This window comes from Pseudopipra pipra, chromosome 6 (genome assembly GCF_036250125.1).
Source record: "Pseudopipra pipra isolate bDixPip1 chromosome 6, bDixPip1.hap1, whole genome shotgun sequence".
Lineage (NCBI taxonomy): Eukaryota > Metazoa > Chordata > Aves > Passeriformes > Pipridae > Pseudopipra > Pseudopipra pipra.
The window spans coordinates 2,971,310-2,997,874 of NC_087554.1; the positions used below are offsets into that span (position 1 = coordinate 2,971,310).

Genomic DNA, 26,565 nt, shown 5'->3' on the forward strand with positions numbered 1-26,565 from the left:
CTGTGGGTTCAAACCCCAACTGGAAGTCAGTGGTTAAAACACAGAACCCACCACCATTGCTGGCATGGCCTGGGCAAAGCCACTCCTTACACAGGGATCTGCAATCCAGCCTGGAGGCAACAATGGCTCACAAATCCTACGAGCAGGGGAAGGAATCTTAAAGGTACTGTCTGCCAGCTCCTGAGCAGGGACCTGAATCTCTGCTACACAGCTGGGACAGTCAGCCCAAAACTTGTGCTCAGAAGCTTCACTGCTTGACTGGTTGGTTTGATCATCCTGAGCAGCTCCTGAAAAGCAATTACTGAGCTCTGAGCAGAGGAATAACAGAACCATGAAATCCTGAAGGTTCAAACTGATCTGACCGGCACAGACAAAGCTGTATTCTGCATTTCCACACAGGAAAAACATCTAGTGCTATAAATGCAGAAATTGGTCACCCTGGAACAATTTTCCCTCAAAATCCTGGAGGAGGTTTCTCTAAGGTTTTCCTTCAGGGCTGAACTGGCTGCACAGGAGCAGGGGGCAGTGGCAGAGCTGCAGTTGGCCTGCACTCCAGACCAGCTGATAGTGCAGCTGCCTCCTCTTGGTTCAGACAGTGGGGGAGAAAGAGCTGTTGGAGAAGGATGTGAGAGACCTCGGTGGGGGCTCACTCACTGAGGAGCCTCTCTCTGCTGCCCTGTGCCCAAGCCATGGTGCAGACACTGCCCTCCTCCCCTGACCCCACAGAGACCTGGGGGAGCTCTGCTGAACAGAACCAGAGCTCTCGTGTCAAGTCCTGCTACTTGTATGTTCTTGAAATATCAAAACCAAAACTGCAAAGGCGCAAAGACCAATCCACTTGAGCAGAAGAAATCCTGGAAATGCTGGGAAGCAGGCTGATAAAATTCTTTGTGTTTGTTTTCCCTTCAATAATTTAGTTTTGACAAATCAGAGCTTTGATCTTTAATTACTGCTCAGAAATTTCAAGATCAGCTTGAGTCACGAACTCTCTGTACTGGGACATGGAGTGATCTGCAAATGGAACAGATTTGCAAAACAAACAAATATTGCAAATTGGTTCTCCTCTCCCACCAGACATTTAGCACAGCCACTGGTTAAAATTATGGCATAACTTTCTCTCAGGCCTCTGGAACACCAGAACTAAGGAGAAGGAGAAAGGAAATTTCTTACTCTTTCTCCTGGTCAGCAACAATTAAAACTTACCTTATTGATGTACTAAACCATGAGTGTAAATGAACTATTAAGATACTTAGAACAAAGGAAAAAAGAATTAGAGTTTTGATAAGTTTATTTTTAATTGCTATTTGGGCTATTTTAAAGAGACTATCAATGGCACTGAGTGCCCTGAAACATCAAACCACTTTTCAGTGTCTTACAGGGTGTACCCAAACCTGTAGAACTGTCTAGTGATTATGATAGTGTGGTGTTTGCACTATGTTATTCTTAGTACCCACATAATATTCTTACTGCATGTGACAAGGACTGTTTAAGAGTTAATAGTGCTGTTGCAAGACCACTTGTGTGATGTGCAAACACAGGGAGATGCATTATCTTGGGCACACCACAGGATGCAGGGATGCCATCTCCGCAATGAACCTCATTTTAGCACAAGGTAAACACACTCCCCCCCCCAGCCACACTCCCAGCATTAGTGCTGAGCTGTGATTGATCACCAGCACAGGGTTGCTGAGATATGGATTTGTATGGCAGCTTTTTATCACCAGGACTTGCAAAAGGCAGTTCCTTATTTACAGACTCCGGCTCTATTAAGTGACATTATTAGGGACTACTTTTGTTTAAGTGACACAAAGGCTCAGCATATTGGTGGTTTATGACACACAAGCTGTTTTAATCTGATGGCTTCCCCCTCACTTTTTCAGCTTGTAAATAGGAGTTGCAGCACAAGAACATATGGCACTAAAGAAATTAAAGCTAAAGCAAATGGCATTAAAACAAATTCAAATATAACAATAGGATACTCGATCTGAATTATAAACCTGGATCTGTATTAAGACTTCTCCATACAGGAAATAAAAGACTAAATATGAAAAAGAACCTTTCAGCTGTTGGTTTTGGGGCTTTTTATGAGACCATTTCAGGAGTTTCCTGTATTAATTTCCTTATTAATCCTTATTATTTAGTTCTTATGGTTAAATTAATAAATCAGTGAAGATATTTTGTAATAATTGAAACTAGGTCTGAATACCACATTCCTAAAAATGAGTTCTTTACCTTTTTAACTTTTGGGTTCATACCTCATTGCTTCTCATACAGTAAAAATACATTAGGCATTCTTAAATGTTTATTACAGCAAATACACTTGCCTCTATTTATAAATGTTTATAGAAACCAAAAGAGCCCAGCAAAGCTGCCAGCCTAATGCTCACATTTCAAACCAGATATCAACAAAAAGGACAAGTACATTTTCCTAACTTTGTAATGCTATAGCAGCTTATTCAGGAAAGGAATTTCATTATACTTTTCACATAAACAGAAAGATTTCCCCCATTATTACTCTACAGCCCAACTGCAACCTCTAGCATATGAAGCATCATGTACCATGAAGAGTCCAAAGAAAAGACATTTCTTATGTACTTAAATTGTAATTTAAGCACATGGTTAATTTATACCAATCAGTTTTATATGTGGGATTAGTTCCATCACCTTGTAATCCAACAACTCTGTCCAAGACAGCTTTTTGGTACAGCTTCACGCTCAGTGCACTCTGACAAAATAACAGCTTCAGTTACGTAGAGCAGCAAAAGTATTTTTTCTACCACTGTAAAGACTTTCACATCATTGCCACTGCTATACTGCATTTCTACTCAACTGAAATACCACTTTTCAGAACAACTTATTCAACTCTTGTATGATTTTTTTGTTTGTTTCATTTTTATTATAGCCTGGAAGGTTGGTTTGTTGTGTTAGGTTGTTTTTTTTTTTCTTTAATCTACAGGTTGTTTGCAGCAAAAAAGTATCTCATCTGTGTAATTTTACAGAGAGCAAGTTGTAAACAGTTCTCTGCTCTTGTATCTATATTACATTTATCATATACAAGGCATGCTGAGAAGTACATCCATGAATGAACCAGGATTGGATGTAGATCTGATTTTGGCATCCTCTCAGGCTTCAGAATAAGAATCGTGCATGACAGTGCTTCTAAGCACAAACATCCCTAACTTAAAAATCTGTAAAACATGCCAACACTAATGCTGACAGTCAGTACAGACTAAGCACAATTCCTGCTAACATGACTATAAGGATTCTCCTTTCAGGGAGGCAAGAGAAGCAGCTGCTTAGAGGTAATTTCACCCTCAGCTGCATTTACATCGTGCTGCCATTATTCTGCCATCTCCAGTAACTGGCTAACTCATAAAACCTAACCAGCAGCAACAAACCCAAAACCTAACCAAACACCAGCACAGAATGAGGCAGAGGCTTAAGCTGCCTAAGCTGGTAATATTTCTGGCACCTGATACTTCATATTTACTGTAATAAGTCTGCAAACATGACAGTAACTATTCACTACCACTCCCCCAAACGGGAGACAAGTAGTCAAGGAAAGCTGAGCAGTTCACAGTAATAAAAACAAGGAATCCTCTGACCTTACACTCTTTGGAGTCACAGCATTCACACCCCACTTGGGAGATTGCTCATTTGAAAAAAAGAAGTTAGTAGCCAAATATGAACAACAAAACTCCCAACACTTCCTAGGCTTTCCTCCCTTCAGGAGTGCCTGCAGTGGTGGCTTTCCCTGGCAGACAGACCCCCCAGGCAGCACTCTTGGCCATTTGGAATCCTAGCTCAGGCCTCTCCTCAGTTTGGGCAATCTTTTTTTTTCAAAAACCCAACTCAGGCAAGTATCAACAAAACAAACAGCCAGTTCTCTGTGCATCTGCTGCTGCTATTTGCTTTGAGGAATTTTGTGTTTGAATTCAAAGTGCACAGCACAGTGATTCACTAAAATAAGGAATGTGATGAGGTAATTGCCTAAACACAGACACGTATCATTTCCCCCTCCCCAACAAGAACAATTAGTAAATAATTCAGCCTCAGCTATGACCATAAAGTGCAGATATCTATGTTGAGAATATGTTCTTCTGTAAAGGAAGCATCTCCTGAACAGATGGAAAGATCTACCTTTTCAACCACTAAACACAGGAGAAAAACAGACATGCAGCAACAACGAAAGCATTTCCATTTAGATCCTTTCTCCCCCTAGATACAATTTATGATGTAAGAATTACAAAAGCTCTGTTGTATTTCCATACATTAGCCTGGATGAAAACAGGAAATGGACTCTGCATTCCCCATCCACTCCTTCTCCCTACATTACAGCTTAAAACTGGAGACAAGGAATCTTGCACCTAGGGCAGAAATTGTTCTGCTGGATATTCATTTGGTTACTTCAGGGTTTCCAGAAAAGCTGACATCCTGTTAAGTACCAATCTTTCCTGAACTTCCTTTTCAAGACTAAGACAAGTGAGGAACAAGATGCTCAGAGAAACTCAGTTTGTGTCTTCTCTCAGTGTACACAGAATCCAGGTTTCCATTTCAGGTTGGTCTGCTCTGGGAAATTCCTATTTCACTGCAATGACTAGTTCCATCAGAGCCAGAGAATTTCTTCAGCTTGGTAAGAAAGCTGGGTTGGTGTCTTTGGGGTTTTTTGTAGATTTTTTTCCTTGGTTAAACAGTTAACACAACTTGATCTATGGAGAAACTACATGTTCTGTCCTCCCCTTCTGATCATGAGGATGAAGTGGATGAAAGGGCAACATAATATCTTTCTTTTAAGATTCAGAACACTTGTGAACATCTGCTGGCTCCACAAGGTGCTGAACAGAGGTGATGGTCAAACACGCTTTGGGGACAAGAAAAACCCTTTTTAAAGGGATCCCATTTTTCTGTGATCATGATTCCTCGGGTTTTTTCTAATGACAGCCTAAAAAGGAGTTGCTGAAAACATTTTGTCACAGATACTTCACTTTCCAAGCTTCTGTGAAGTATATCTGCAGAAGGACAAGTGAGCGTTGAGGTTATTTTCCCCTTCTCATTTCATCTTGTTACCTGGCTTTTTGGAGAAGTTAGGAAAGCTACTGCTTTTCCAACCATACTCAGGAAAATTAAAATATTGTTACATTGAAATATAGAGACATACATGAAAGTGTAATTTTGAAAAAATCTCAAAGCTATTGCAGAGGCAAATATTCACTTCTTAGCATTTAAAATACATGGACAGTTTTGCCTGAAGAACAAGCCTTGGAGTCTGCCACCTGTACTGCACTTTATGCAGAGAATTTCAGAGCATTCTTCCAGGGAAGAAGACCTAAGCAAAGGGCAGAGCAAAAATATTATCTGCCCACACTTCCTACAGAGACAAAAGGCACTGAGAAAGACAGCTTGCCATACACAGAGTTTAAAATTACAGCATTTTACTGTACATATACAAGAAGAAATAATAATTTATGAATGTCGTAATTTATGATTTATGATGATACTCAAATATTGCAAATCCTTTACAGACTAGCAGGCCTACTTAAGTAATCATTAATTTACAAAGCAAGAAACTCTAATACTTACATAGCTGTGACTCTTAAGGAAATCTGAAGGGTTGCTTGTGCAGACTTTATCCCCTTCCAAGCCAATTACTCTTTTACAGATATTTGATTTGGGGTCACTTGGGCTTTTCACAATTACAATATCTCCTCTGAGATGAAAAAACAGAAACAAACAGAAGAACTCTAAGTACAAACTGTTTGGCTGAGTACAAGAGTATCAAGGGGTATACACCAAAAATATCCACACAAATATGTTCCCTTCTGCTTAAAATTCCTGTCTACAATTTTGGTTTCTTCAGTTTTACTCAGGGTGTAATTTTACACAGAGTTCTTTGTGTTATTTAGATCGTTTATGAAACATTTAAGACTACGACCTAAGGACAGTAATACCTAGAGCTTGCTTTTCAAGTGAGACAAAAAGGCTTAGAGGAGAAGTTACAGTCACACAATAGAATTGCTTTGGTGGGGGGAAAAAGGATTTTCTCCATTTTTTGGACAAAGCTGTAAAAGTGAAGTAGATTTTATCCTAAATTAATTCTGATAAGTTGTTTGATGGGCTGTATGTGCTGGTAACTTTAACCCTCCATCAAACACAAGGCAAAATTACAATTTAGAAGTAGAAACATATAGGAAAAATAAAGGACAGATGGACTGTGGTTATTGGCAAGCTCTGGCAAAGGGGATGGAAAATCCAGGAGCGTACTTTCGGATGCAATAAAAGTGGCGGCTCAGGTTCTCCGAGAACACAACATCAGAATTTTGAATGGTTGGTTCCATTGAAGGTCCAGAACACTGAAAATTAAAAATAAATAAGAAAAAAAAAATTACTATTTCAAATTATTTTTATCTGAAATACTTTAATATTTCAATTATTTGCTAATACGTTAGAAAAGATAATGTAGAGAACAACTAAAAATCCTCCAAGGAACGTGATACATTTAAAAGCTGAGCACAGCCTCCAGAGCACCTCTAACTGTGTTACAGCTCCAGATTTGCTTGGGGTTGGTCCTGAACTGTGCTGGGTGCTATGGACTCATTTCAGCACCTGAATCTCTAAGAAATTACGAGCAGCAGCGCTCGAAGCTCTGCCCTGTTACCCCTTTCTTCAGTCTCTGTAAAACAGAATCATCACAGAAGCTGCAAGAGCAGCTCACAGCCACACTCCCCCATGACCAGCAGCAGTATCTGCTGGAAAAGAGGGGGAAGGAGCATAAAACACCCAGAAATTTGGCCAGAGTTGGAAACAAGAGCATTTCCTATTGGCGACTGCAGTCTTTCTCACAGGATGTACTCTCTGCAAAATGCTTAATGACAGTTTCCTGTTTCCTTCAGTGATGTCTCAAGCAATAAGGCATCAAAAAATATGAATGCCCAAAGTAGAAATAACTTTCATAAAGGTTGGACCTGCCCCCCCCCAAAAATAGGCATTTAGTAATCACGCTCTGAAAACGCTTCAAAGAAAATCGATAAATTTGAAATACTGACATGATCACATAGGACAATTTCAATATTACAGTTTTATCTTCTTTAAAACGTGAGGAAAACGAAAAGTTACCACAACAATTCCTCCAAGGTACTCAAAGGCACAGTGTGCTATGCAGCCATACTGCACAGTGTAGCCCAGAAAGCGGAAGGTTTTCCCTAGGACATCGCGGAGCATCCTACAGCGTCCCGTCGGTCAGCTGGCTCCGGCCTGCAGGGGAAGAGAACAACATCAGTCATCTGGGAACAAGCAAGCTGACACTTACAAACCTCTAACATAAGTATTAAAAAAAACCAGTGTGATAAAACTAGCAGATAATCAGGTGTATGTGAAGAGATGAATACAGCTGAAACTCAAATGCCATCATGAAGTTTTTCCTTTACCACGCAGACCCCTCTCACCAGCTTGTCACATTCAGCTGAGTACACTGTCACTCAGATGCAGTTATTTTATTTAAAACACCTGATGGAGTTGTTTTAATCATGAGAAGACAGGGAAACTTGGATTGCTGTTTTCCTTAAAGCAGCACCAAACCATCTGAAGCGATTCAAACAACTGAAATTACTTTCACAGAAAACTGGAGTAATCACACAGTCAACAAAAACTTTAAAAGCAACCTGGCAATCAATCAAATGAAAACAGGCTTGAAGAACTAGACAAAATAAGAAAAAGGGAGTCCTGAATGGCTTGCCTAAGTAAGGCTATCACAGGAAAAGTTAGGATATCTGGTAGTTCTGGAGCTCTGGAGGTGAAGCAGAGCTTTCCTTTGACTACATTACCAAAATAGTTGCATATAAAAATAAGGCATTAGGTCTTTTTGTTCTTAGCTATGGTACCATGGCATAAGTTCTGCAGCACATTAGACTGCAAATATCTTCTGACTCCCTCCCCCAAACATTCGAGTTAGCTCTGATTAGGAGATCCTATTCCTGCAATGCTAATTTAATTAAAATGTTTCCTTACCCCAAACTGTTAGGATAGTTACATATATGTATCTTAAGGAAGTAGGAAACAGATATACTGAAGCAATTGAAGCAAGTTTTAAATTCTGCAAGAAACATGCCCCCCTAAACTCGGTATTGCCTTACCATGAACTAAAACCACTGCAAGACTTCCCTGATTTACTGAGTCAACATAGTTTGCTAAGTCAATAGAGTATGTTAAAAAGCAAAAAAAAAGAGAAAAACGCTGTGTTTGTACAATATGCTCCATTTAATAATGAAGTAAAGACATCCCCTTCTACATTTCATGATGTTTCACTAACTAAAGACAGGAATTTAAAAGTGCACAGCTTTATTTGCACAACTCTTACAAGAAACAGGTGAGAAAAGGAAGGCTGAGTGACAGCAGATGAATTTGAGTTGCACAACTAGTGTGAATTTATGACCACAACTATGCTGTGAGAGAAGTCCATCATCAATACTCCTTAACAGCACCTGCTAGAAAGGCAGCTGCTCAGTTCAGATAGAAACTGCTGCTCAGCTCAGACAGAAAAATACTGCACAACCATCCTGTAGTTTCGCTCCATGCTCCTCAGAAACCTTATACTCATCTATTAAGACAGTACAGAGTTCAGGCACCTCTGGATACCAGAGGTAAACATGAATTGTATAAACCAAGCACTACAATGCCCAGAGTGTGCAGATCAAATTGTGACAAATGAGCAGTGAGCACACTCATCCAGAGAACATGTAAACCTCTCGTGCCAACAGCTGTCAGGCTGTAACTACAATATTTTTCCTTCTGAAACTACAAACAACTGCTACACATCTCAAAAAATGAGTTTCAGACTGATTCCTTCTAGATTTTGGATGACATAAACTTCTGGATAGTTACCTTGAACAAATGTGTTTCTCTGGGATGTCTCTGAGCAGCTCTGCATGAGGAGCCATAGATTTATAAGCTGTTCAAGGAAACACAGGGTTCAGAGTGAGCTTTGCCTACTGCAAGAGCTGTCATGGTAAAAAAACAACAGCAAGGATAGAACATGAGTGAAGAGCTCTCAAATTTTGTTCCCATTCCTCTTAAAATAAATTCTTAACTCCTGAGACATGGAGTTCACCAGCCTCAGTTTGTAGATGTGGTACAAAGGATTTTTTTTTTCAATGTTCAGGCTTATCAGATTTCATAATAATGAAAAAATTCTCAGCTTTTATGTAAGGCTTTTGATTACCACTCAAGAAAGTTAATTTCAAATTGAGGCACATATATATACATAGATTATACACAGTCTGACCCTAACAAGGTAACTTCAGAGGATGGGAGGGTGTTTTTAATGTTAAGGTTCATCTTTAGACATCATTCCATGGAATAACTACAATCCTGAAAGCTTCCCTGTCGTTTTAAGTAACGACTTCAAGTTAATAAGTGAATGTTGCAGCAAGAGTAAGCCCAGCAAAAAAAAAACTAACACCAGAACAAACTAGTTTATTTAAAAAAAAAATAAAAAAAAATTATCTTAAGCATCAGTAAAATATAATTGTTTCCTCTGCAAACTTTGTATCAGTACATTTTTAAAACAATACCATACTGTTGATCACAAGAAGGTAAACAGCTGAACGTTTTTCCACATCATAGTTTTAACACAAAGTGCCATCAGCAGGCAACTCCACCAGATCAAGCATAAGACCATTAAGCACAATAAAACAAATTATTTAAGTCGCAGGCCCCTTGAAAACTTAATGGATCAGTTGGATAAACATCCTTATCACAGCACTAGTGGCCTAAAACCTACTGTAATTACTTCCAGGTACTACCTACTATAGTATAGCAGGTAGCTGAAAAATTTATACTGGAATAGACATTGGTTTTATGCTGAACATAGACACTGATTAAAAAGGGTTACATCCATATTTACCACAGAGGACACAATTTGGTTATTTTGGAAGAACAGTATAGTTTATCCCCCGCAGCAAATAAAATGCAAAATGTAATTACTATTATCTTCTGTTCCCTTTTCCTTCCATAGCCTGTGCTTTCATCATTTGATTTTTTTGTTTGTTTGTTTATAAAAATTAATCACAGCTAGCAGGGCAGAAATCACTTTGAGCCTCATGAATGACATCCAAGAGATGGGAAAGGATTAGTTCTCAGTCGCTGCCAGTTATAGCGCCAGGTGGCTTTTTCTGCAGTGAAGGTGTTACCGATAATCCCATTACATTGGGACTAAATCTTGCAGACATCAAAATTATCACCAAGGTTCCTTTTCATCCCATCCTTTCCAAATGACTGGAAGTCGCTTCACCTGAAAGAAGTCAAATCCACATGCAGCTGCTGTTTTAGCAGCCAGCGGACTCCCTGAGAATGCCAATCGTGATCCAATTTCGCTGTGCTGGTGGCCCCCTATTCCCTGTCCAATAATACATCTGTTAAAAAATCCTACAGCTACAAATCAAGTTTAATCCTACCAGGGACCTCATGTTGGTCTTGTCTTCCAAAAAGGCAGCAGGTTTTGCCGTCTATCTCTGCTAGTGTCTGGGGAATACTCTTTAAATCCCAGCTCTACTTAGAAGAATAAGCTAAGGATCACAAAACATGACCTCAAAAACCCTGATATGACTATATTCTGACCCAGAGGCATTCATTCTAGGTGAAGATTAGAACTTTGCATAATAAGATTACACAGCAAGTGAATGATATCAAGGGACTATCCATATGCAGCCGCCTGCTTTTCTATAGACAGCCTGTGCTCTGCAATATGCAGTGCAGACGAAACAGAGCTTGGGCTTTCTAGCTGAAATAAAATAGATTCACATAAATTAGTTGGCCATTTCCAGATTCCTAAATCCCCTATTACATCTTTTATTGACAGCTCCTGTGAGGATAGCACAAATGGTATTCTCTTTGTACTCTTTGCTTCTGTAACACTCACACTCCGAGGGAAATGCACATAGGTTGTCCAGAAATTACCATCTTGTTTGCTGTAATCTTGGATTACAATTAACTGTGTACATAATAAAATTAGGAAATCAATGAGCAGATTTATCATTTTCAGAAAACCAATGGCATTGTGTAAGGCAGTTTGGTGCCAAATTTTTAAACACAGGAAAATTGAAGTCGCAGGCACTGGGAAGTGGAATTAAACAAATTACTGGACTTGATACTAAACGGATTTTTCACTTTCATAAAACATTTCCAGTCACATTTGCTTTATGTAACACTTCCCAATTCTGGAATTTCACTGAATATTTAGTGACAGTTGATCAGTTTTTCCTCAGGTAACAAACTCTCCTCCTAACATTCCCCACTTCTCACCAGACACCTTTCTCTACGCAAGGCAATCCCGTAACTTGCACCATCTCTTTCCCACCGAGTTACTCTGAGATTATCACTTTTAAAAAAATGCAAAAACCCAAACCAAAGAAAAAACTGCACCCTGACTAGGCCTTTCAAATATTTATGTTTGAGCTGTTGTTTATATTAAATTATTATTTTAAAACTTCTGCGTGAAATTAATGCTCTATGTGCTAGAATAGAGAAGGGTCTATATCTTGTTTATCAGGATTCTTCCCGTATCAGACACATAATAACTACAATATTCTAATTACAATCTGAAGATTCCAAACATCTAAAGCAAAAGAAGGAATAATTTTCAGAAGGTCTTTCCATGCTGGAGATCAGACAGAACTTGCTTTGTATTTCCAGCTGTTGCTTTATTCTACAAGAAACACTGGATTAAGTCTGGCAAATCTGCAAAAGCTTGCTGGTATTCTGGAAGAGATCATTTTTACACATTATCTCTACTAGGCACTGACAGTTTGTCTCCAACAAGTGCTCCTCCATCTACTGATCTCAAGCTGATAAGGAGTTCAATCCTGTAAATATAAATTCCCATAACACAATCCCCTGGTGTTAAATAACTAGACACTGCCTACGTAAGAATGAGCAATTTTTCAAAGCAGATCTCAAGTAGCTCTCACTGGTTCTATTTACCTTTGGGAAGCAACTCCTAACAATCCCACAACCCCGTACAAAACACTGTGTTAATGGCCAGATGCATTCCAGGGCTCCTCTCTTCCTCTGGAGCCCCACACCCCCATCTTTGCTGAACAACAAATGCAGGGAGCTGAGCCAAGGCGTGGTCATACACGGGCAGGTCTGAGCCTCTCAGGGATGCTGAAACATTCACTTCACAGTTTGCTGCAACGATGTCAAAGTTAGGACAAACACCAAAGGTTTGACAGACATCACAGTCACCCTCCTGGTAACAGAGAAAATATCCCATGCCTATGTCACAAGGGTCGAATAACTCTGTTCTGAGCCACACATGTTCATCTGAAATTTTAATATTTTCACTTTCTTGAGACACAGATAGGCAGACTTTGAAAATTCATTCAGTGTAATAAGACAAGGAATTACAAGTCCAGTTTTCACATTAGGCACTTAAAAACTATAGAACCCTATCGTTTTTAGCCCTATAGAACCTGAAGTTGCCCTTGGCTCACACGTCCTTCCAGTGCTGACACACCTTGAAGAAACATGAAGGTATTTTTGGGAATACTACTTGGAACAGTGAATAAAAGAGGAGTAAGTAACTCCCCTATGCACCGACAAGCAAAAAGGCTGCTTACTTAAAATATTTTGTCATTGCAAAGACAATTGTTCGCTGGTAAAAAACACCAAACCCAACAGAAACACCACAACCAAAAAACCAAAACCCCTCCACATCAAACTAGCAGCCTCTTTCAGGACACCACCAGCAGGACTGTTCAGAAACACAGCTGTCTCAACCTTATCCCCAGTGCTGGTCTCAGAATGTCGTCACTGAAGAGGACTCCACAGTGGGTTATGAACACACAAGTCACACAGTATGGGATCTTAAACAGGAAATCAAACCTGACAGATAATTAAACTATAAGCAAGCCATTAAACATTTGAAAAATACAAAGCAGAAAACAAGAGTAGTTTTAGCACTATCAGAAAATGTAACAGTAATGAAGAATCCTTCTGTGTGCTCATCAATACTTCCCAGCTATGAGCATCACCTTCTAATGAAATACCTTATGCACACTCTGCATTAATAAACATGTTAAAAAACAGGAGAAAGGCAACACAGTCAGACAAAAGTGTGCTCAGTATTTACATTTTCAAGTTACCTGAACAGAAGAAAAATGCAAATCAAGTGCCTGTCACTACTATTATTCTACAAAAATTTTGACAGCTTTCCCAGAGTGCTTTTTAGTTACAAAGTTCTACATACACACATGTACATGGATTCAAGCACTTTTTTTCAGAGCAGAATTGTATTTCATGTGAGTTTATGCAGTAAAAATAAACTGTCATCAGGACTTTTTCTCATTGCTTAGTAAAATTTTATTAGTTATTTCTGAGCTGGTTTAAAACACAAGTTCTGTAGGGTCTTCTCCACTTACAAGATACAAGTATAAAAAAAGTTCCAAACATCAATAGATGAGTGCAATGATATTCAGCCTAAGTTAATCCCCAGACATCCAAATCCATGAATAAAAATTCATCAGTTTTAAATACACTGAGCCTATTAAGCAAGAACAAAAGCATATGCACAAAAGAGCTTTTAATATATTTCAAAGCCCACAAGAGCCGTGGTCTCATTAAAATTATAAATTACACAAACATGGAATAAAGATTCAAACTGCAGTGCAGCTAAGCAGATTACAGCAAACCCCGCGTTCCATATGATAACACACCACGGCCCTCCCAGATGGGGGCTTGGAACAAAAAGGCCATCGCTGCAGCTAGGGAAAACCTCCTTGTGATCTCTGCTTTCTGTTCAGCAGATGACAGCCAAATAATATGTTGATTATTCTGTTTGTGCTGCTAAGCTTGTAAGGTGGAATAAAAGCGATATGATCTGTTGTGAACTCCATGCTAATGTGTCGCCCCACTCATAAATAATATACGGAATTTATTCGGAGTCTATCTTTTTATCTGAGTTCCAGGTTTTAAATGCATGAACTAAAACAGAAAGCCAGCATAAACTATTATTTAATTGCATGGTTTAAAGTAAAAGATACAGCTGACACAACAATAAGTGAGAGAACTGACTACTCAGTGAATCTAATAAGTGGAGGTGCCTTTCTCCAGTTATATGCTGAGGTGCAGAGAACCTGCAAGGCACTGAGCACACTCCAGCCCCACAAACTGCACTGTCACCGACCCCAAACACATGACCAAGCAGGGCCTTTATGGCTTATTTTACCACAGACAACCACCCCAAATTCAAATTTCAAATGAGGACACAAGCACTTGTAAAACAGAAAAACAGTACAGAAACAATCACTGTATAACTTCACTAAAATTGTGTCTCCCAGAACTGCCTTCTTAAAAAGTATTTAAGTTTTTAATAAGTGATCAGATGTTATTTCACCTGAATTTACTAACTTGGTTTGTTCCAAAAGCACAGAATTTGGCTTGCCCTGCCTTCCATAACACACTGCTTTTCTAAAAGGAAAATCAGTGACTGGTCACACAGCTCCTTCCACAGATATTTTGTGCATGCTGAGAAGACTGACGATCTTCCTACAATGTAATGTTGGTGATTTTCAGATTCTTCACATCAGAAATGCCAGAAGTTCTATTACAAAATCACTGTGGCTTGGCAACAGCATGAGAACATCAAGATCAAACACACACTTCACACCTCTTGGACCAATGGAAGCACAGCTGACAAAGAGAAAGATGAAAAGATGAGGGTCTGAGACCGTGCAACAGTTTTCTCAGAAATATAAAAAGGAATGTAAAAAAAAAAAAGCTCAATTACCTTTTTTCCTTTGCTAGGGACACAGTCACAGCTCTGAATCACAGAAATAATGAAAACATGGCTACTGAAGATGTACACATGTTCTAATGAGCCTTAAGACTAAAAATTCAGAGGAATTATTCCCCCACTGCAATGAAATAACACATAAATACTATTTTCATACAGAACCTTGAAACAATCAGTGAATCTGTGTCCATTTACAGCACAGGACTGTAAGTTATTCTGCAGTCACCAGTTACAGTACTGTCATTTTTAGGACCCTGATGATATTTAAGCTTCTCTCAATCTGTTTCAGCTTCTAAAACTTTAAATGCTGCTTTATTTTTATTCCTCTTACCTACGTAATCTCACACAAAATGCAAAATAGCACCTGGGGGGAAAAAATTGGTAGCAGCCATGAAACTCAAGCATCTTCTTACGATACATTCACATTTCTACAACCAAATCTTTCCTTCTGTTCTTATGAAATGCATCTAATAAAAAGGTTTCAACAATAAAAGAAACTTCCAGCTAAGATCACAGCACTAGTAATATCTGAGCTAGCAAAAGGTAACTCTAGTCAACACTAAAGCCAATGCATTACTGAGTAGCAGGCTCAGCATAGGAGGGGTAAGAAGCTGAATGCACTGAGATAAAGAATAATGACAGTTTGCTAAAATACAGCCTGGCTACAAAAAAAGCCAGATATTCAGTGTTTTCTGCCCTTTTTTCTCTTTTTTTCATCACAATATTATTCCAAATTTGGAACAATATGAGTTTCCTTAAGTAGCCAGTAGTGAATCTGGCTTTAGAGTGAGTTTTATTAGATTGCTGGCCTGTGTTTTACCCAACTTTATAATTCCTACTGAAAAATTTAAATTTTAATTCTTGAACTACTTAAAGGCGAAAATGACCCTTTTCTTCATCTACCTCTGTTTGCCATTCTAGTCATATCTTCTGAAGGGCAAGCAAGGCTTTGGTCTCTGTGCTCAGACCAGGCAGAGTTCCACAGCTCTACAGGATTATTTACTGCAGCATCTCCTGGTTCATCCCTCACTCTCTGGATGGTCACAGTGCCATGGAACTAGAGGGAAGCCCAATGGATAGGTCTGAATGTTCCAATGACCCTGCAGGATTTTGTCCTCAGTGAAACCTGAGGGTTGTACACAGTTTTGAAGCCACTGGCCAATATCCCTACTTGGGAAAGCCATACCTAGCATCATCCTGGCCTGGCTCAGGAACTGCATCCCTATCCACAGGGATATCCAGCTCTTTCTAACACACATCATGCAGTCCAATCCAACCACTGCTCCTCTGCATGTCTCTGTCAGACTAAAGACTGAGCGGTTCATAAACCCAAGATGGGCAAGAAAAGGGGAAACACTGCTTGTCAGAGGATCCAACACTACCTGAAGTTACACTGGTAGTAGCTGAATAATCAAGCTAGCGTTCCTGTCTGGAATAGCTATGGAAGCCACAATGACCAGAATACTTGGCCAGTACACTGGAAACCTGAGGTTTCATGTTTGTGGGTCTCACCAAGGATGATAAACACAAGGAAAACAATCTCTATGAAATATAGCCCTAATCTGGATGATTCTTAATAAAACAGTACATTAAACTTACAGTTCATGTTCAAGATTACTGTTCTGCAGGTTTCAGTAATATTATACTGTACAATTTCATAATGTGAAGCTACAGAAACATTATATAACTTCTTAAATGATTTATTGTCTTCAGCACTAACTACTTTAACTCAAGTCTCCTAATTTACTTCTATTGTAAAGGAGTTGTTTAAATTTGACACAGGTTTAAATTTTTTTTTGCTGTTGCTCAGTATAACCCACAAGGATGCATTTGGTAACATCCAGAGGCTTTCTGAATAAAATCAAATCGCATTTTATATAATATCATACAACTGGTAAGTCTTAAACCTTCCCACTAATCCTATTTTTTTTTTTTTCCACAGACTGACTGGATAAGTAGTCTTTAAGCTTTTTCATACTGAAAAAAAAAAACCAGGTCTTTTGGTGTCAGAACTTCCAGGATTAAACATTCTTTCCAGTTGTTGGCTCATGGCCTGAAGATCCTGCACTTTCAAACTTATCCCATTCTGGCTAGTTCAAAGATCAGGAAAATGAAGCCATCTTCTTTGCAGCCATAATCCACGCCCCATGCTGTTCGATACTTAAGAACATCTCAAAAGCAAACTACCTTGTTTCAGCTCCCAGCAGGAGCTCAGCAGGGCACTGGATCACATGACTGCAAACCCAGCCTAGTCAGGTGACTCAAGAGCTAATCTGATTTGGTGACTATAAAACTTTAATCAGTACAGTCTAATACCGTCACATTCCAGAAGTGATGAGAGGAGCAGCTTGGCGAGGTAACAGCAAACACTAATAAGATTATGAATCAGAACTGCCACAGGATGTGGTTTTTTAGTTCTCTATCCCATACACAAACCCACCAGAAAAATATTACTGAGAATTGGTCAGGCAGACAGGTTTTGAAATAAAATGGGCTGATGTGATTTATTCCAAAACCAGCAGCATTTTGTTCATTGCCACAGAAGGACAAGAGCACATACTGAATCTTGTAAGGCACAGCTAAAATCTAGCAAAACCATCCCTCTGAAATCAAAGACAATAAAATACATACATCAATAACCCCATCTTGCTGGGATACACAGCACTGGTGGCAATAACTGGAGGTCCCACGAGTCTCCAAGGGCAACCCACGTGGGCTGCACGTGGTGAACAGAGCGAGGCCGTGACAGGAGTGTTCCCTCTTAAAAATATCTAAAGCAACTTCAAGTGCTGCTGTTCTGGGGACTTTCACCACCTCTGTAGGCTACAGCTTTTGAAGAGAAATGTCAAACATACCTGCAGATCAAATTCCAAGCATACCCTTTTCCCAAATGTTTGGATTGCTCTCTCACTTACCATTGTATTCCCTCCCTGGTTTTTTTCACCCAAAATCCTCTTAATCCATTTTAGAATCTGCATTTTGCATAGGCAAGCAGCTGAATTGGATCAGCAAGTTTACAAGAACATGAAAACAGAGCTTGACTTTTTCATAGCCCAGTCAGGATTTGCAGCTAAAACTGACATAAAGGTGTTGTACACAACATGTGAGCTGCGAGGAAGAGAATTTGATTATTCCACAGTTTAAGACATCCCAATATAGACTGAAATGTTTAAATCTCTCTGACAAGGAATAACTTGCTAAGACACTTCCTGATCATTTGAAACAGCCTCCATGTTCCTTAGTTTCTCTGCATTTCCATTCCATCCCTAGGGCAGGAATAGTAGGACTTCTTTACCCACTAATGTGCATTTCAGGATAAGGGAGTTTTTTATATAGTAATGTCCTGTGGTTTTGCTTTCTATCAGACAGCAGATCCTAAAGGGATCTTCTGCAATGGCTGGAAACTCACCTTTTGGAAACTGGACATAAGCAAACTTTTAGTATCATTGAGAGAGAGTGAAAAAGCTATTATTATTCCTGAAAATGAAACACCATTGACTTAAAAATACTTAAATTAACTCCATAATATTAGTTTCTTCTCTATTTGTCTGAAATGAAATACAGGTAAAGTCAGATGTGATAAGCAGTATTTTTATAAGCAAGTATTCAGTTGTAAAGCTTTATTGTATTAAACTGTTAAAATTAAAAAAAAATATATATTTGAAAAATAGCTTATTTCCACCTGCTTCCTAAATCAGTAGGACTTGAACTGTATCCATCATGTTAAAACAGAGGAAAAAATTAATATCACAAACAGAACTACTGCCACATTTTAAACATTCAGCTCTGATACTGAAAAAACTGCTTCTACTTAGGCATTATTTTTGTAATATGTGAAATAGTTACATTGTAAGAAACAGTTTCTCTATATTTTAGAAGGACGTCAAGTGACAAAATTTGTAACAAAAAATACCACTTTGTTGGAAAATACATGAAATTCTGAAATATCTCCAAGGTTCACAGTCAGCAAGAGCTGGAAGGTCCAAACCCACTGTGTGTCTACGCCCTTTTCCATAAAGCATCAACCCAGCAGGATGACATAAAATTAAACTCTAAGAAAGCCAATTGACAGTTCCAAGTCAGATTAGTGACCTGAGTCAGCTCAAGAAACAACCTGACAAGCACCAGGGTTTGCTGGAGTGAAAACAGAGGAGGAAAAGGAGGTGAGACTTCCTCTTTTTGCAACATTGACCTACTACATCAGCCCCTGAGTGACTGAGATTTCCAGGAAACCTGCACTTTCTTCAAGAAATACTAAAACTGGTAGAAGCAGCTCCCATTTGCAAAATACTTTCATTATGTGGGCTCCAATATGAAAGAGAAATGAAAAAAAAAAAAAAAAAGACAATTATTTTGCCTCAGGCTGTAATTGCTCTGCAGGAAAGTGAGGTAAAAAAAAAAAAAAAAAAGGAAAAAAAAGTTTAAAAACTGCATGTCAACCAAGCAGCAATGAGAAATGGAAGAACCAAAGAGAGGGCTCAGCCCTGGGTGTATGTTTACACCTATCCTGTAAAGTTAACACAACTTAGAGCAGTGTATTTTATTTAAAGAACAAAAACGGAAATACTTTGTGTCACTGAAGTAACAAAAGGAAATTGTACTGCTTAGAATGGGGAAAAAAACCATCCCTGAGACAGAGTGTATGTGGTCAGTCATTTGATTCCCTGTCTGACAGGTAAGCAGTGACTTAGCAGAGACATCCCCATGGGGTTACAAGCTTCTGTAACAAACTCCACCAACAGATGTACTGCAGTTTTTAAGTGTTACACACATCTCCAAGCACTCACACCTGAAATATTTAGGTACTTGGACTCCAGAATGACAGTACAGTAAGAAATGGAAGAGTTACTGTGATGTTTTAGAAGTGGAGAACTCTCTGTGGAAGCCTCCTCATTCAATTAATGCAGAATTTACACCCCAGGATCCTACTAAAGGATTCTTGAACCCTTTTAAAAGAACTGTGAATTATGCTTTAGGCCTTTATTTTGCTAGGCTTTCCTATTCCAGATATCCACAACCCATTAGTCAGATATTCCAGAAGTGAAATTTAATAGGTATATTTATTTCTTGCCACGTTTTCAAACGCGCCCTTTGATTTTCTCCCCTAAGGGCAGATACTTCTTACACTGAACAATAAACTATTACAGACATTAGGACAAAACGCTAAGACAACCTCTTGATACTCATGGCAAGAAATCTTACACTGCTTAACATGCAAAGAAGCTTGGCCAGCAGCACAAGGAATGCCATTTCACTAGGAAAACAAAATACTAAAGCTTCAAGCTCCTAAATTTGAATAGGATACGAAGGAAAGACTCTGAGGTTCACGACCGCCCACCTATTTGTTGCCCTTTCAAGCTGCTAATATTTAACATGAGGATTTCTTTTTTTTCTTATTAATATAAACAGAAAGTTTCAAGAACCACAGGTGTTCGAAAACGTGGCTTATAATGGCAGCAAAAACTGTTCATTGAAATTAAAGTGTGAGGGTGAAAAGAATTATAACATCAGAACTTCACTTTTTTATTCTGCTGTGCGCAAATGTCTTCAAGCAGCTTGGGACGCATCTGAATGGCCAACAGATGAAAAAGAAATATAAAATACTTGTGACAGTGGCTATCCTTTATACTGATAGGGATTTCTCTTAAATTCAGAGCACTGCAACATAAAGCGTTCATTGACAAAGCAAAACACAAACTTTAACTTTTTCTACCACGGGTCTTGGTGCAGGGCAACCACACCGATGCGAGATCTCGCTCCCAAGTTACGGTATTAAATCACACGTTTATTTACGTGTCCGCGGCTGTTTACGAACAGGACGGAGACTCCGAGCATACTCACATTTTACTCTACACGCAATAAGGTAAACACACGTTTTACAAGCAGTTTTTCCTCCTGGGCTCTTTGCGAAGGGGCCGATGCCGACAGAGTGTGAGCCCGTCCCCTCACACCCCTGCGCTCCCAGCCCTGCGGACACCCCCGGGAGAAGGGAAGAGCCCTCCGCAGCACCCGCACCGCACTGCCCGAGCCGGTCCCAGCCCCGGGCAGCCCAAACCTCCCGCTCCCCCAGCCCCGGGCAGCCCAAACCTCCCGCTCCCCCAGCCCCGGGCAGCCCAAACCTCCCGCTCTCCCAGCCCCGGGCAGCCCAAACCTCCCGCTCCCCCAACCCCGGGCAGCCCAAACCTCCCACAACCCCGACCCCACTCTCACCTCCCCGCTCGCCGCCGGGCGCCTCAGCCCTTACCCGCCCCTCCTGCCCCCCACCTGCCAACACCGCGGCCTCCCATTGGGTGTCCGTTCCGGGAGCCGCGCTCCCATTGGCGCAGAGCGCAGGGCCGGGCCCTCCCGGCGTGCCCGGCCGCTGCCGCTGCCGCTGCCCGCACCCGACATGGCGGCGGCCGGCGGGGCGCGGGGCCGCACCAGCTTCCAGCGCCGGGCCGGGGCCGGAGCCCGCCCGGCCGCCCTGCCGGGCACCCGGCCCGCGCTGCGACACGGGCAGCTGCTGCTCTCCAGCGGGCTGCCCTCCCTCGACTGTGTGCTAGGTTGGTGGGAGCGGGACCGGGACCCGGCGCTGCCCCCCTCCCTCCCTGCCCCGTGCCGCCCGCCCTGCGCCCCCTGCGCCCCCCGTGACCCCGCGGCGGCTCCCGCAAGGCTTCTCCCTCCTCCCCGCAGCTCCCGGGACTGGGGGGAGGACGACGGGAAGGAGGAAGGGGCAAGGCAGGGTCCGCTTCCCTGGCAGGATGAGCAGGTTGCCGTGCCCTGCCATCGGCCCGGGCAGTCTCGGAGCGCAGCCCTGCCCTGCGGAGCCCCGGGGCACCGCGTCCCTGTCGCGTTCCGCGGGCGCTGTCACACAAGGGCGCCGAAGGGCTCGGGTTTGAAAGCCGCGTTCGCTGGATTAACGCGTGGTGTGGTTCTGGTTCTCCGGCGTGGCACTGGTCGGGATGTGTCGGACGGGGTTTTCTGTCACGGCGGCGTCACTGAAATGCCCCGTTTCGAGGGGTTGCGCCGGTGTGAGGCTGTGCTGTCTGTGCCTCTGCCTTTGCCTGCTCGCAGTGTCAGAGGGTCCCGTGGACTGATCTGTTGTGGCTATTGCTGTGTTATCATCTGTGGCGTGAACTGGCACCTCTATGGGATTGGGAACTAATTAATTTCACTGTTTTATCTGTATGCACCAGGCTGTGTGATCCCTTTACTAACTGCTCACTTAATGCATCTTTAGTGTACATCAACGTACGTCAACTACTTTTAGCTAGTTTAGGTACTTTAGCTTTGTTCATTCATCCTTGGAGCACATGGAATATAGGAATATATCGCTTTTTTCTTTTTCTAAGGATATTCTGTATAAGTAATGATAAGTATAAAAGTTGTATCCATTTTGTAAAGAACTTTTTGCAGCCTGTGTATCATTTGTTCGTTTGTGCATGTCTGCACTTTCATTAGGGATTAGCATCGTTGTGGAGAAGGCTCTTCCTCCTTTAAGAGAGCAGTATTTCATTGAGTGTAATTTGTGAAACCCTTTAATTGCATAAATAGAAGATTTGCTTTGAAAATTCCAGTTCTTCTTCGTGTTCCCTTTTATAAACAGTGGATTTTTGCACAGCGTGGCTCAGAAGATGTGGACAGCTCCCATGCTGGCAGTCTCCTAAATTTCCAGGCACTTAGACACACAGTTAGTGGTTTGTCATGGAAGCTGAGGACACTTTCAATGAACCCAGGCTCCCTTCTGAAGTACGTTTTCCTTGTCTTTTAAATATTTAGTAATTCCCTGACCTTGCTAATTTTTATACTTAAATATCAAGGACGTTTTTCAACCCTAGGAATAGCAACTTGTGAAAATACTTTTAAGATAGTTTTTGGGTTCTGGCATCTTTGAAAAGCTGTAAAACTCTATATTCCTATGTAAACCTTTGGTAAGCTCCTAGCCCTTGAATCACTGTTTTCTGAGGGCTGAGTGGGTAGGCCAGGAAAGACTTGTGCCAAACATGGTGACTATAAAAAAGTTTCCATTGGTTCCAGGTATTAGGCTTTGTTGGAGACAGACCATCTGTACAGAATCACTGATTTTGGAGACAGGGGAAGGACCTCAAGAATTCACCTTCTGCAACCTTCAAGGAGGCTCAGCACCAAATTCCAAGTTATTTGCTCAGGGCTTTGTCCAGTTGAGTCTTGAAAATCTGCAGTGGCAGAGATTTCACAGCAGCTCTGGACAACCCAGTCCAATACTTACTTATTTTTGTAGGGAGTTTCCTTCTTCCTTATATCCACTGGGAACTTTTCCTGCCCTCCCTCAGTTAAGAGCTCAGCTGTCTGCTCAGTAGCTTCTCTTAGTTACCATCCCACAGCCTTCAGGTCTTCCTCTCTTCTCCAGGTTAAACAAGCCCAATACCTTCTCTTTGGTCATTTGCCCCCCCTTGGTTCCCTTCCACTGGACTCATTTCAGTTTATCTTTGCTTCTCACTTCACTTCATCTTTACTTCTTTCTTGTACTTTACTTCTCAATTCAGCTTATTTATACTTTTTTCTTGTACTAAGTGTCTCAAAACTGGACCTTGTATTCCAGATGTGATCTAATGAGTAAAGGGGATAATCACATCCTTTGACCAACTGACTGAGCCCACTGTGCTGGTGGAAGTGTTGTGCTTGGTCTCCTTCCTGTCCTTTCTGCTTGTGTGTGTGTGGAAATGCTTCATAGATGTGTTGCAGAATGCTATTTATGTGTTTCTTAAAGAGTGCTTATACTTTCCTTCTTTTGTCTTGCTCACTAGCAGTTAAATAATTGCACAAAATATTTAATTTTTATTGTCACCAGAGACAGAGGACAATCCTTTTTTTTTTAGTACAAATTTCTAGTGGAAATTGCTATAAACTCTCTTAGTCTATGTTTCATAGACATGTTTTTTAGCAGTCAGCTGGCAGTCTTCTAAATCTCTGGCTTTGGGCTTGAATTTAAGTTTGCCTGGTTCAGAATCTGTAACCAGATACAGCATTATTTGCCAGACATGAAAATACAGCTTAGGAGTAAGTGTGAGTAAGGGAAAGCGTGGTGTTATCAGGCACAGGTGTAATGAGGAACTTCTGAAGAGAGGAATAGGCAGAGGATACAAGGAGGAATTTCTTTTACCCTACAGCTAGAGGCTGATTGTTACATTATTGTTGGTCACTCTTCTTAAGCAATGCATTTCCTTTGGAAAAAAAGTGTCGGATGAGTGCTGGATTTCAAATGCCATCTTACCATTAGGGCACTGCATTTTCAGGCTTTATAGTCAAATTTACTTCCAAGGTTTTACTTTCAAGACCATATATGCCTGATTTGTGCCAAAGCAGTTCTCTGTAATGATTTGCAGCTATTGTATAATATAATAATCACATGCCTTGTATGGAGTGTTCTGTTTCAAGCTGCTTGAAAAAAAGAGATCAGGGATATACTTTGAAAACAATTGGGACACTTGTCAACTTGCAAAGTTTGTTGTGTTTCTGTCCATAAGATCCTAAAGCTCTGCTGTAAGTGGCAATGTGGAAAGTTACAGGTCTTGCTTAGTTGTTTATGTGTGCTGCTGCCTTAGATACTGGCAAAAAAAAAAAAAATAGCAAAATTAGGAAGAATAACAAGTTCACAGCAGCTTTCTTGGGAAACTCAAAGATTTTACCTCTTCCTTTTTCACTCCATCAGCGTTCCTGCTATTTTTTCCTGTCACCTGTTTTTTGCTTAATTTACTATTATTGTTACTAATTATAATATGAATATGTAACCATTGTAACTGCAATAGTTTTACATCCCATCTAATAGAACACACTTGGGCAAACTCCTCACTGCACCAGGTAATGTAAAGCCAGTCCTCTGACCTGAGCTGGCCTTCAGCAACCAGGGTGTGTGCACATATGTTACAGCTCTGGCTTGTAGAAAGAAACAGTGCCATTGATGATTTGAAAATACAGCTTGTGAGAATTTTGACTGCACTGTCACAGTGTTTGACAAACAAAATCTCTCTTGTGCAAGCGATTTAAGAGCAGAAGAGACACTACTTCTGTTGTGGCTACAAGTGAACTGTTTATAGCTGAGGTTTTCATGTCCTTATCGCCGTGAGGTAATACATTACTCATGGCTGCTTTGATCATATTTTCTATGTCAAGCTGTAAATATTTGAGGCATTTGTACGTCTTGACTTGGGAGCATAGCTTGAAAACTCTGCAACAATGAAATTAGTATGTGACTAAACCCCGTCACTGCGATGTGCCGCTCAAATCGTGGTGCATTGACAAAGTGATCCCGTTGGGGTTTTAATTCAGGTGTGATGTTATGCAACAATTTATTCAGCCTGTGGGAAAGAACTTTGCTTTTTCTCTTCCTTCTGGGTAATTCAAGTGCTACAGATATTTGTAGTCCCACCAGCAGAGCTATAAAGATTAAGAAGGTGGTCCAACTCCCATTGGAATCAATTTTAAGTGAAGTTTAATGAGCTCTTATAAATTTATAGAGTGAAGGATCCTGTTCACTAGAGTCCATCTATGCACTAGAGTGCATCTGTGCAGGCCAGAATTAACTTCTGGAGCCAATGTGATTCAGTTTGCTCCTAACTTTTAAATCAGTACTTAATTGCAGCTGACATACTGCAATTCCCTTCATGCAAAACACTTCAGTAGGCTGGTTACATATGGCCATCTGAACACTTCCAGGAATTTTTAACCCTCCTGTCACAGTCATATCATTGTTAAATGAAACAGTCTGACGTCAGGTTATTCCACTGTTGTAATTCTTGGAATTCAGATTATAAGCCAATTTACTCTTCACCTAAAATAAAATATGAATTCTTCTTTCACTGCCTTTGTAAAGGAATTCGTAGGATTGTTGTTATGTCCCAGACATGCCATGAAAGACTTTACTAGCATCTGTTTTTTCAGATGTGTGTTAGATGTGTATGACCTGTCAGTCCAGGTTTCCTTGGGTGAAATCCTGCCTGTCTCACCACCACGTCTGCTTTCAGTAACAAGATAAAAAGCAGTGGAGCCTGGATTTTGCCTCAAAGCCTTGGGAGGGAATTTTCTAGCTTCTTAGTATGTCACTTTGCTTCCATCCTTCTTGGTACAAAGGAATATCCCTTGATAGTGATTAATCTGACTTTAATTTGTAGCATGTTTACTCACTTGAGTCATCCAAGTAAAAATCTGCTGGCTCAGACCACACATCACTGCTGTGGTACTTGAGTGTAGTTCTGCAGAGCTCTGCAGGATCTTTTTACCACAATGATGATAGTACAGTATATTGTGAAAGTAATTGTAATGTGCAGTATATAATTACATGTGATGTATAATTATTTCATAATAGAGAATTGTAGTAAGTATTGCAAAGGTAATTAAAATGTTGTTCACTTTTATATTTTTAAATTCCCCGTTATCACCTTTCTTTGACTTATAAACTAAGAAAAGTTAATTGTTCTCTAACATAGTATTAAAATGAAGTCTTACTTTATTCTTCATTTTGTTTTCTTTCCAGGTGGAGGCGTAGCTGTTGGAACCCTTCTTCTCATTGGTTAGTATAGAATATATATTAATGCATTCATTAGGTAGCCTGTCTTTTCACTGTTTTTTGAAGTCAGACTTTAAGAAAGTGTAACTCTCAGGTCCATTCACTTTGTGTAGCCTTCAGAGTGGACTGTTGTCTTGTTTCAAGAATTATTCAAGAATTACTGGAGGTAAATCAAAACCTTAATTTTAGACACGCAAAGAATACCACAGAATTCTGTTTGAAGGGATGGTGTTCAGCACATTCCAGGACTCCCTAG

General features: G+C 40.5%; 2 protein-coding genes across 11 annotated transcripts in view; one reads left to right on the top strand and one right to left on the bottom strand.

Annotated features, from left to right (window-relative positions):
- Positions 1–21,049, bottom strand: part of IMMP1L (inner mitochondrial membrane peptidase subunit 1) — a 32,595-nt gene extending 11,546 nt beyond the window's left edge. For 2 of the 3 annotated variants that reach the window (XM_064656990.1, XM_064656992.1), the window contains exons 1-4: positions 20,996–21,049; positions 7,114–7,251; positions 6,262–6,350; positions 5,581–5,707 (exon numbers count right to left, since the gene is read on the bottom strand). In XM_064656990.1, the coding sequence (XP_064513060.1) occupies positions 5,581–5,707; positions 6,262–6,350; positions 7,114–7,218 (321 nt within the window). In that variant the 5' untranslated portion in view covers positions 7,219–7,251; positions 20,996–21,049. Of the gene's footprint in view, positions 1–5,580; positions 5,708–6,261; positions 6,351–7,113; positions 7,252–20,626; positions 20,856–20,995 lie in introns of those variants that run through there. The other variant, XM_064656991.1, reaches the window with a different exon arrangement.
- A 105-nt stretch (positions 21,050–21,154) lies between these two features.
- ELP4 (elongator acetyltransferase complex subunit 4) overlaps positions 21,155–26,565 on the top strand; it is a 141,272-nt gene continuing 135,861 nt past the window's right edge. For all 8 annotated transcript variants that reach the window (XM_064656997.1, XM_064656999.1, XM_064656998.1 and 5 more), the window contains exons 1-2: positions 21,155–21,327; positions 26,277–26,312. In XM_064656997.1, coding sequence (XP_064513067.1) covers positions 21,174–21,327; positions 26,277–26,312 — 190 coding nt within the window. In that variant the 5' untranslated portion in view covers positions 21,155–21,173. The remainder of the gene's footprint in view (positions 21,328–26,276; positions 26,313–26,565) is intronic.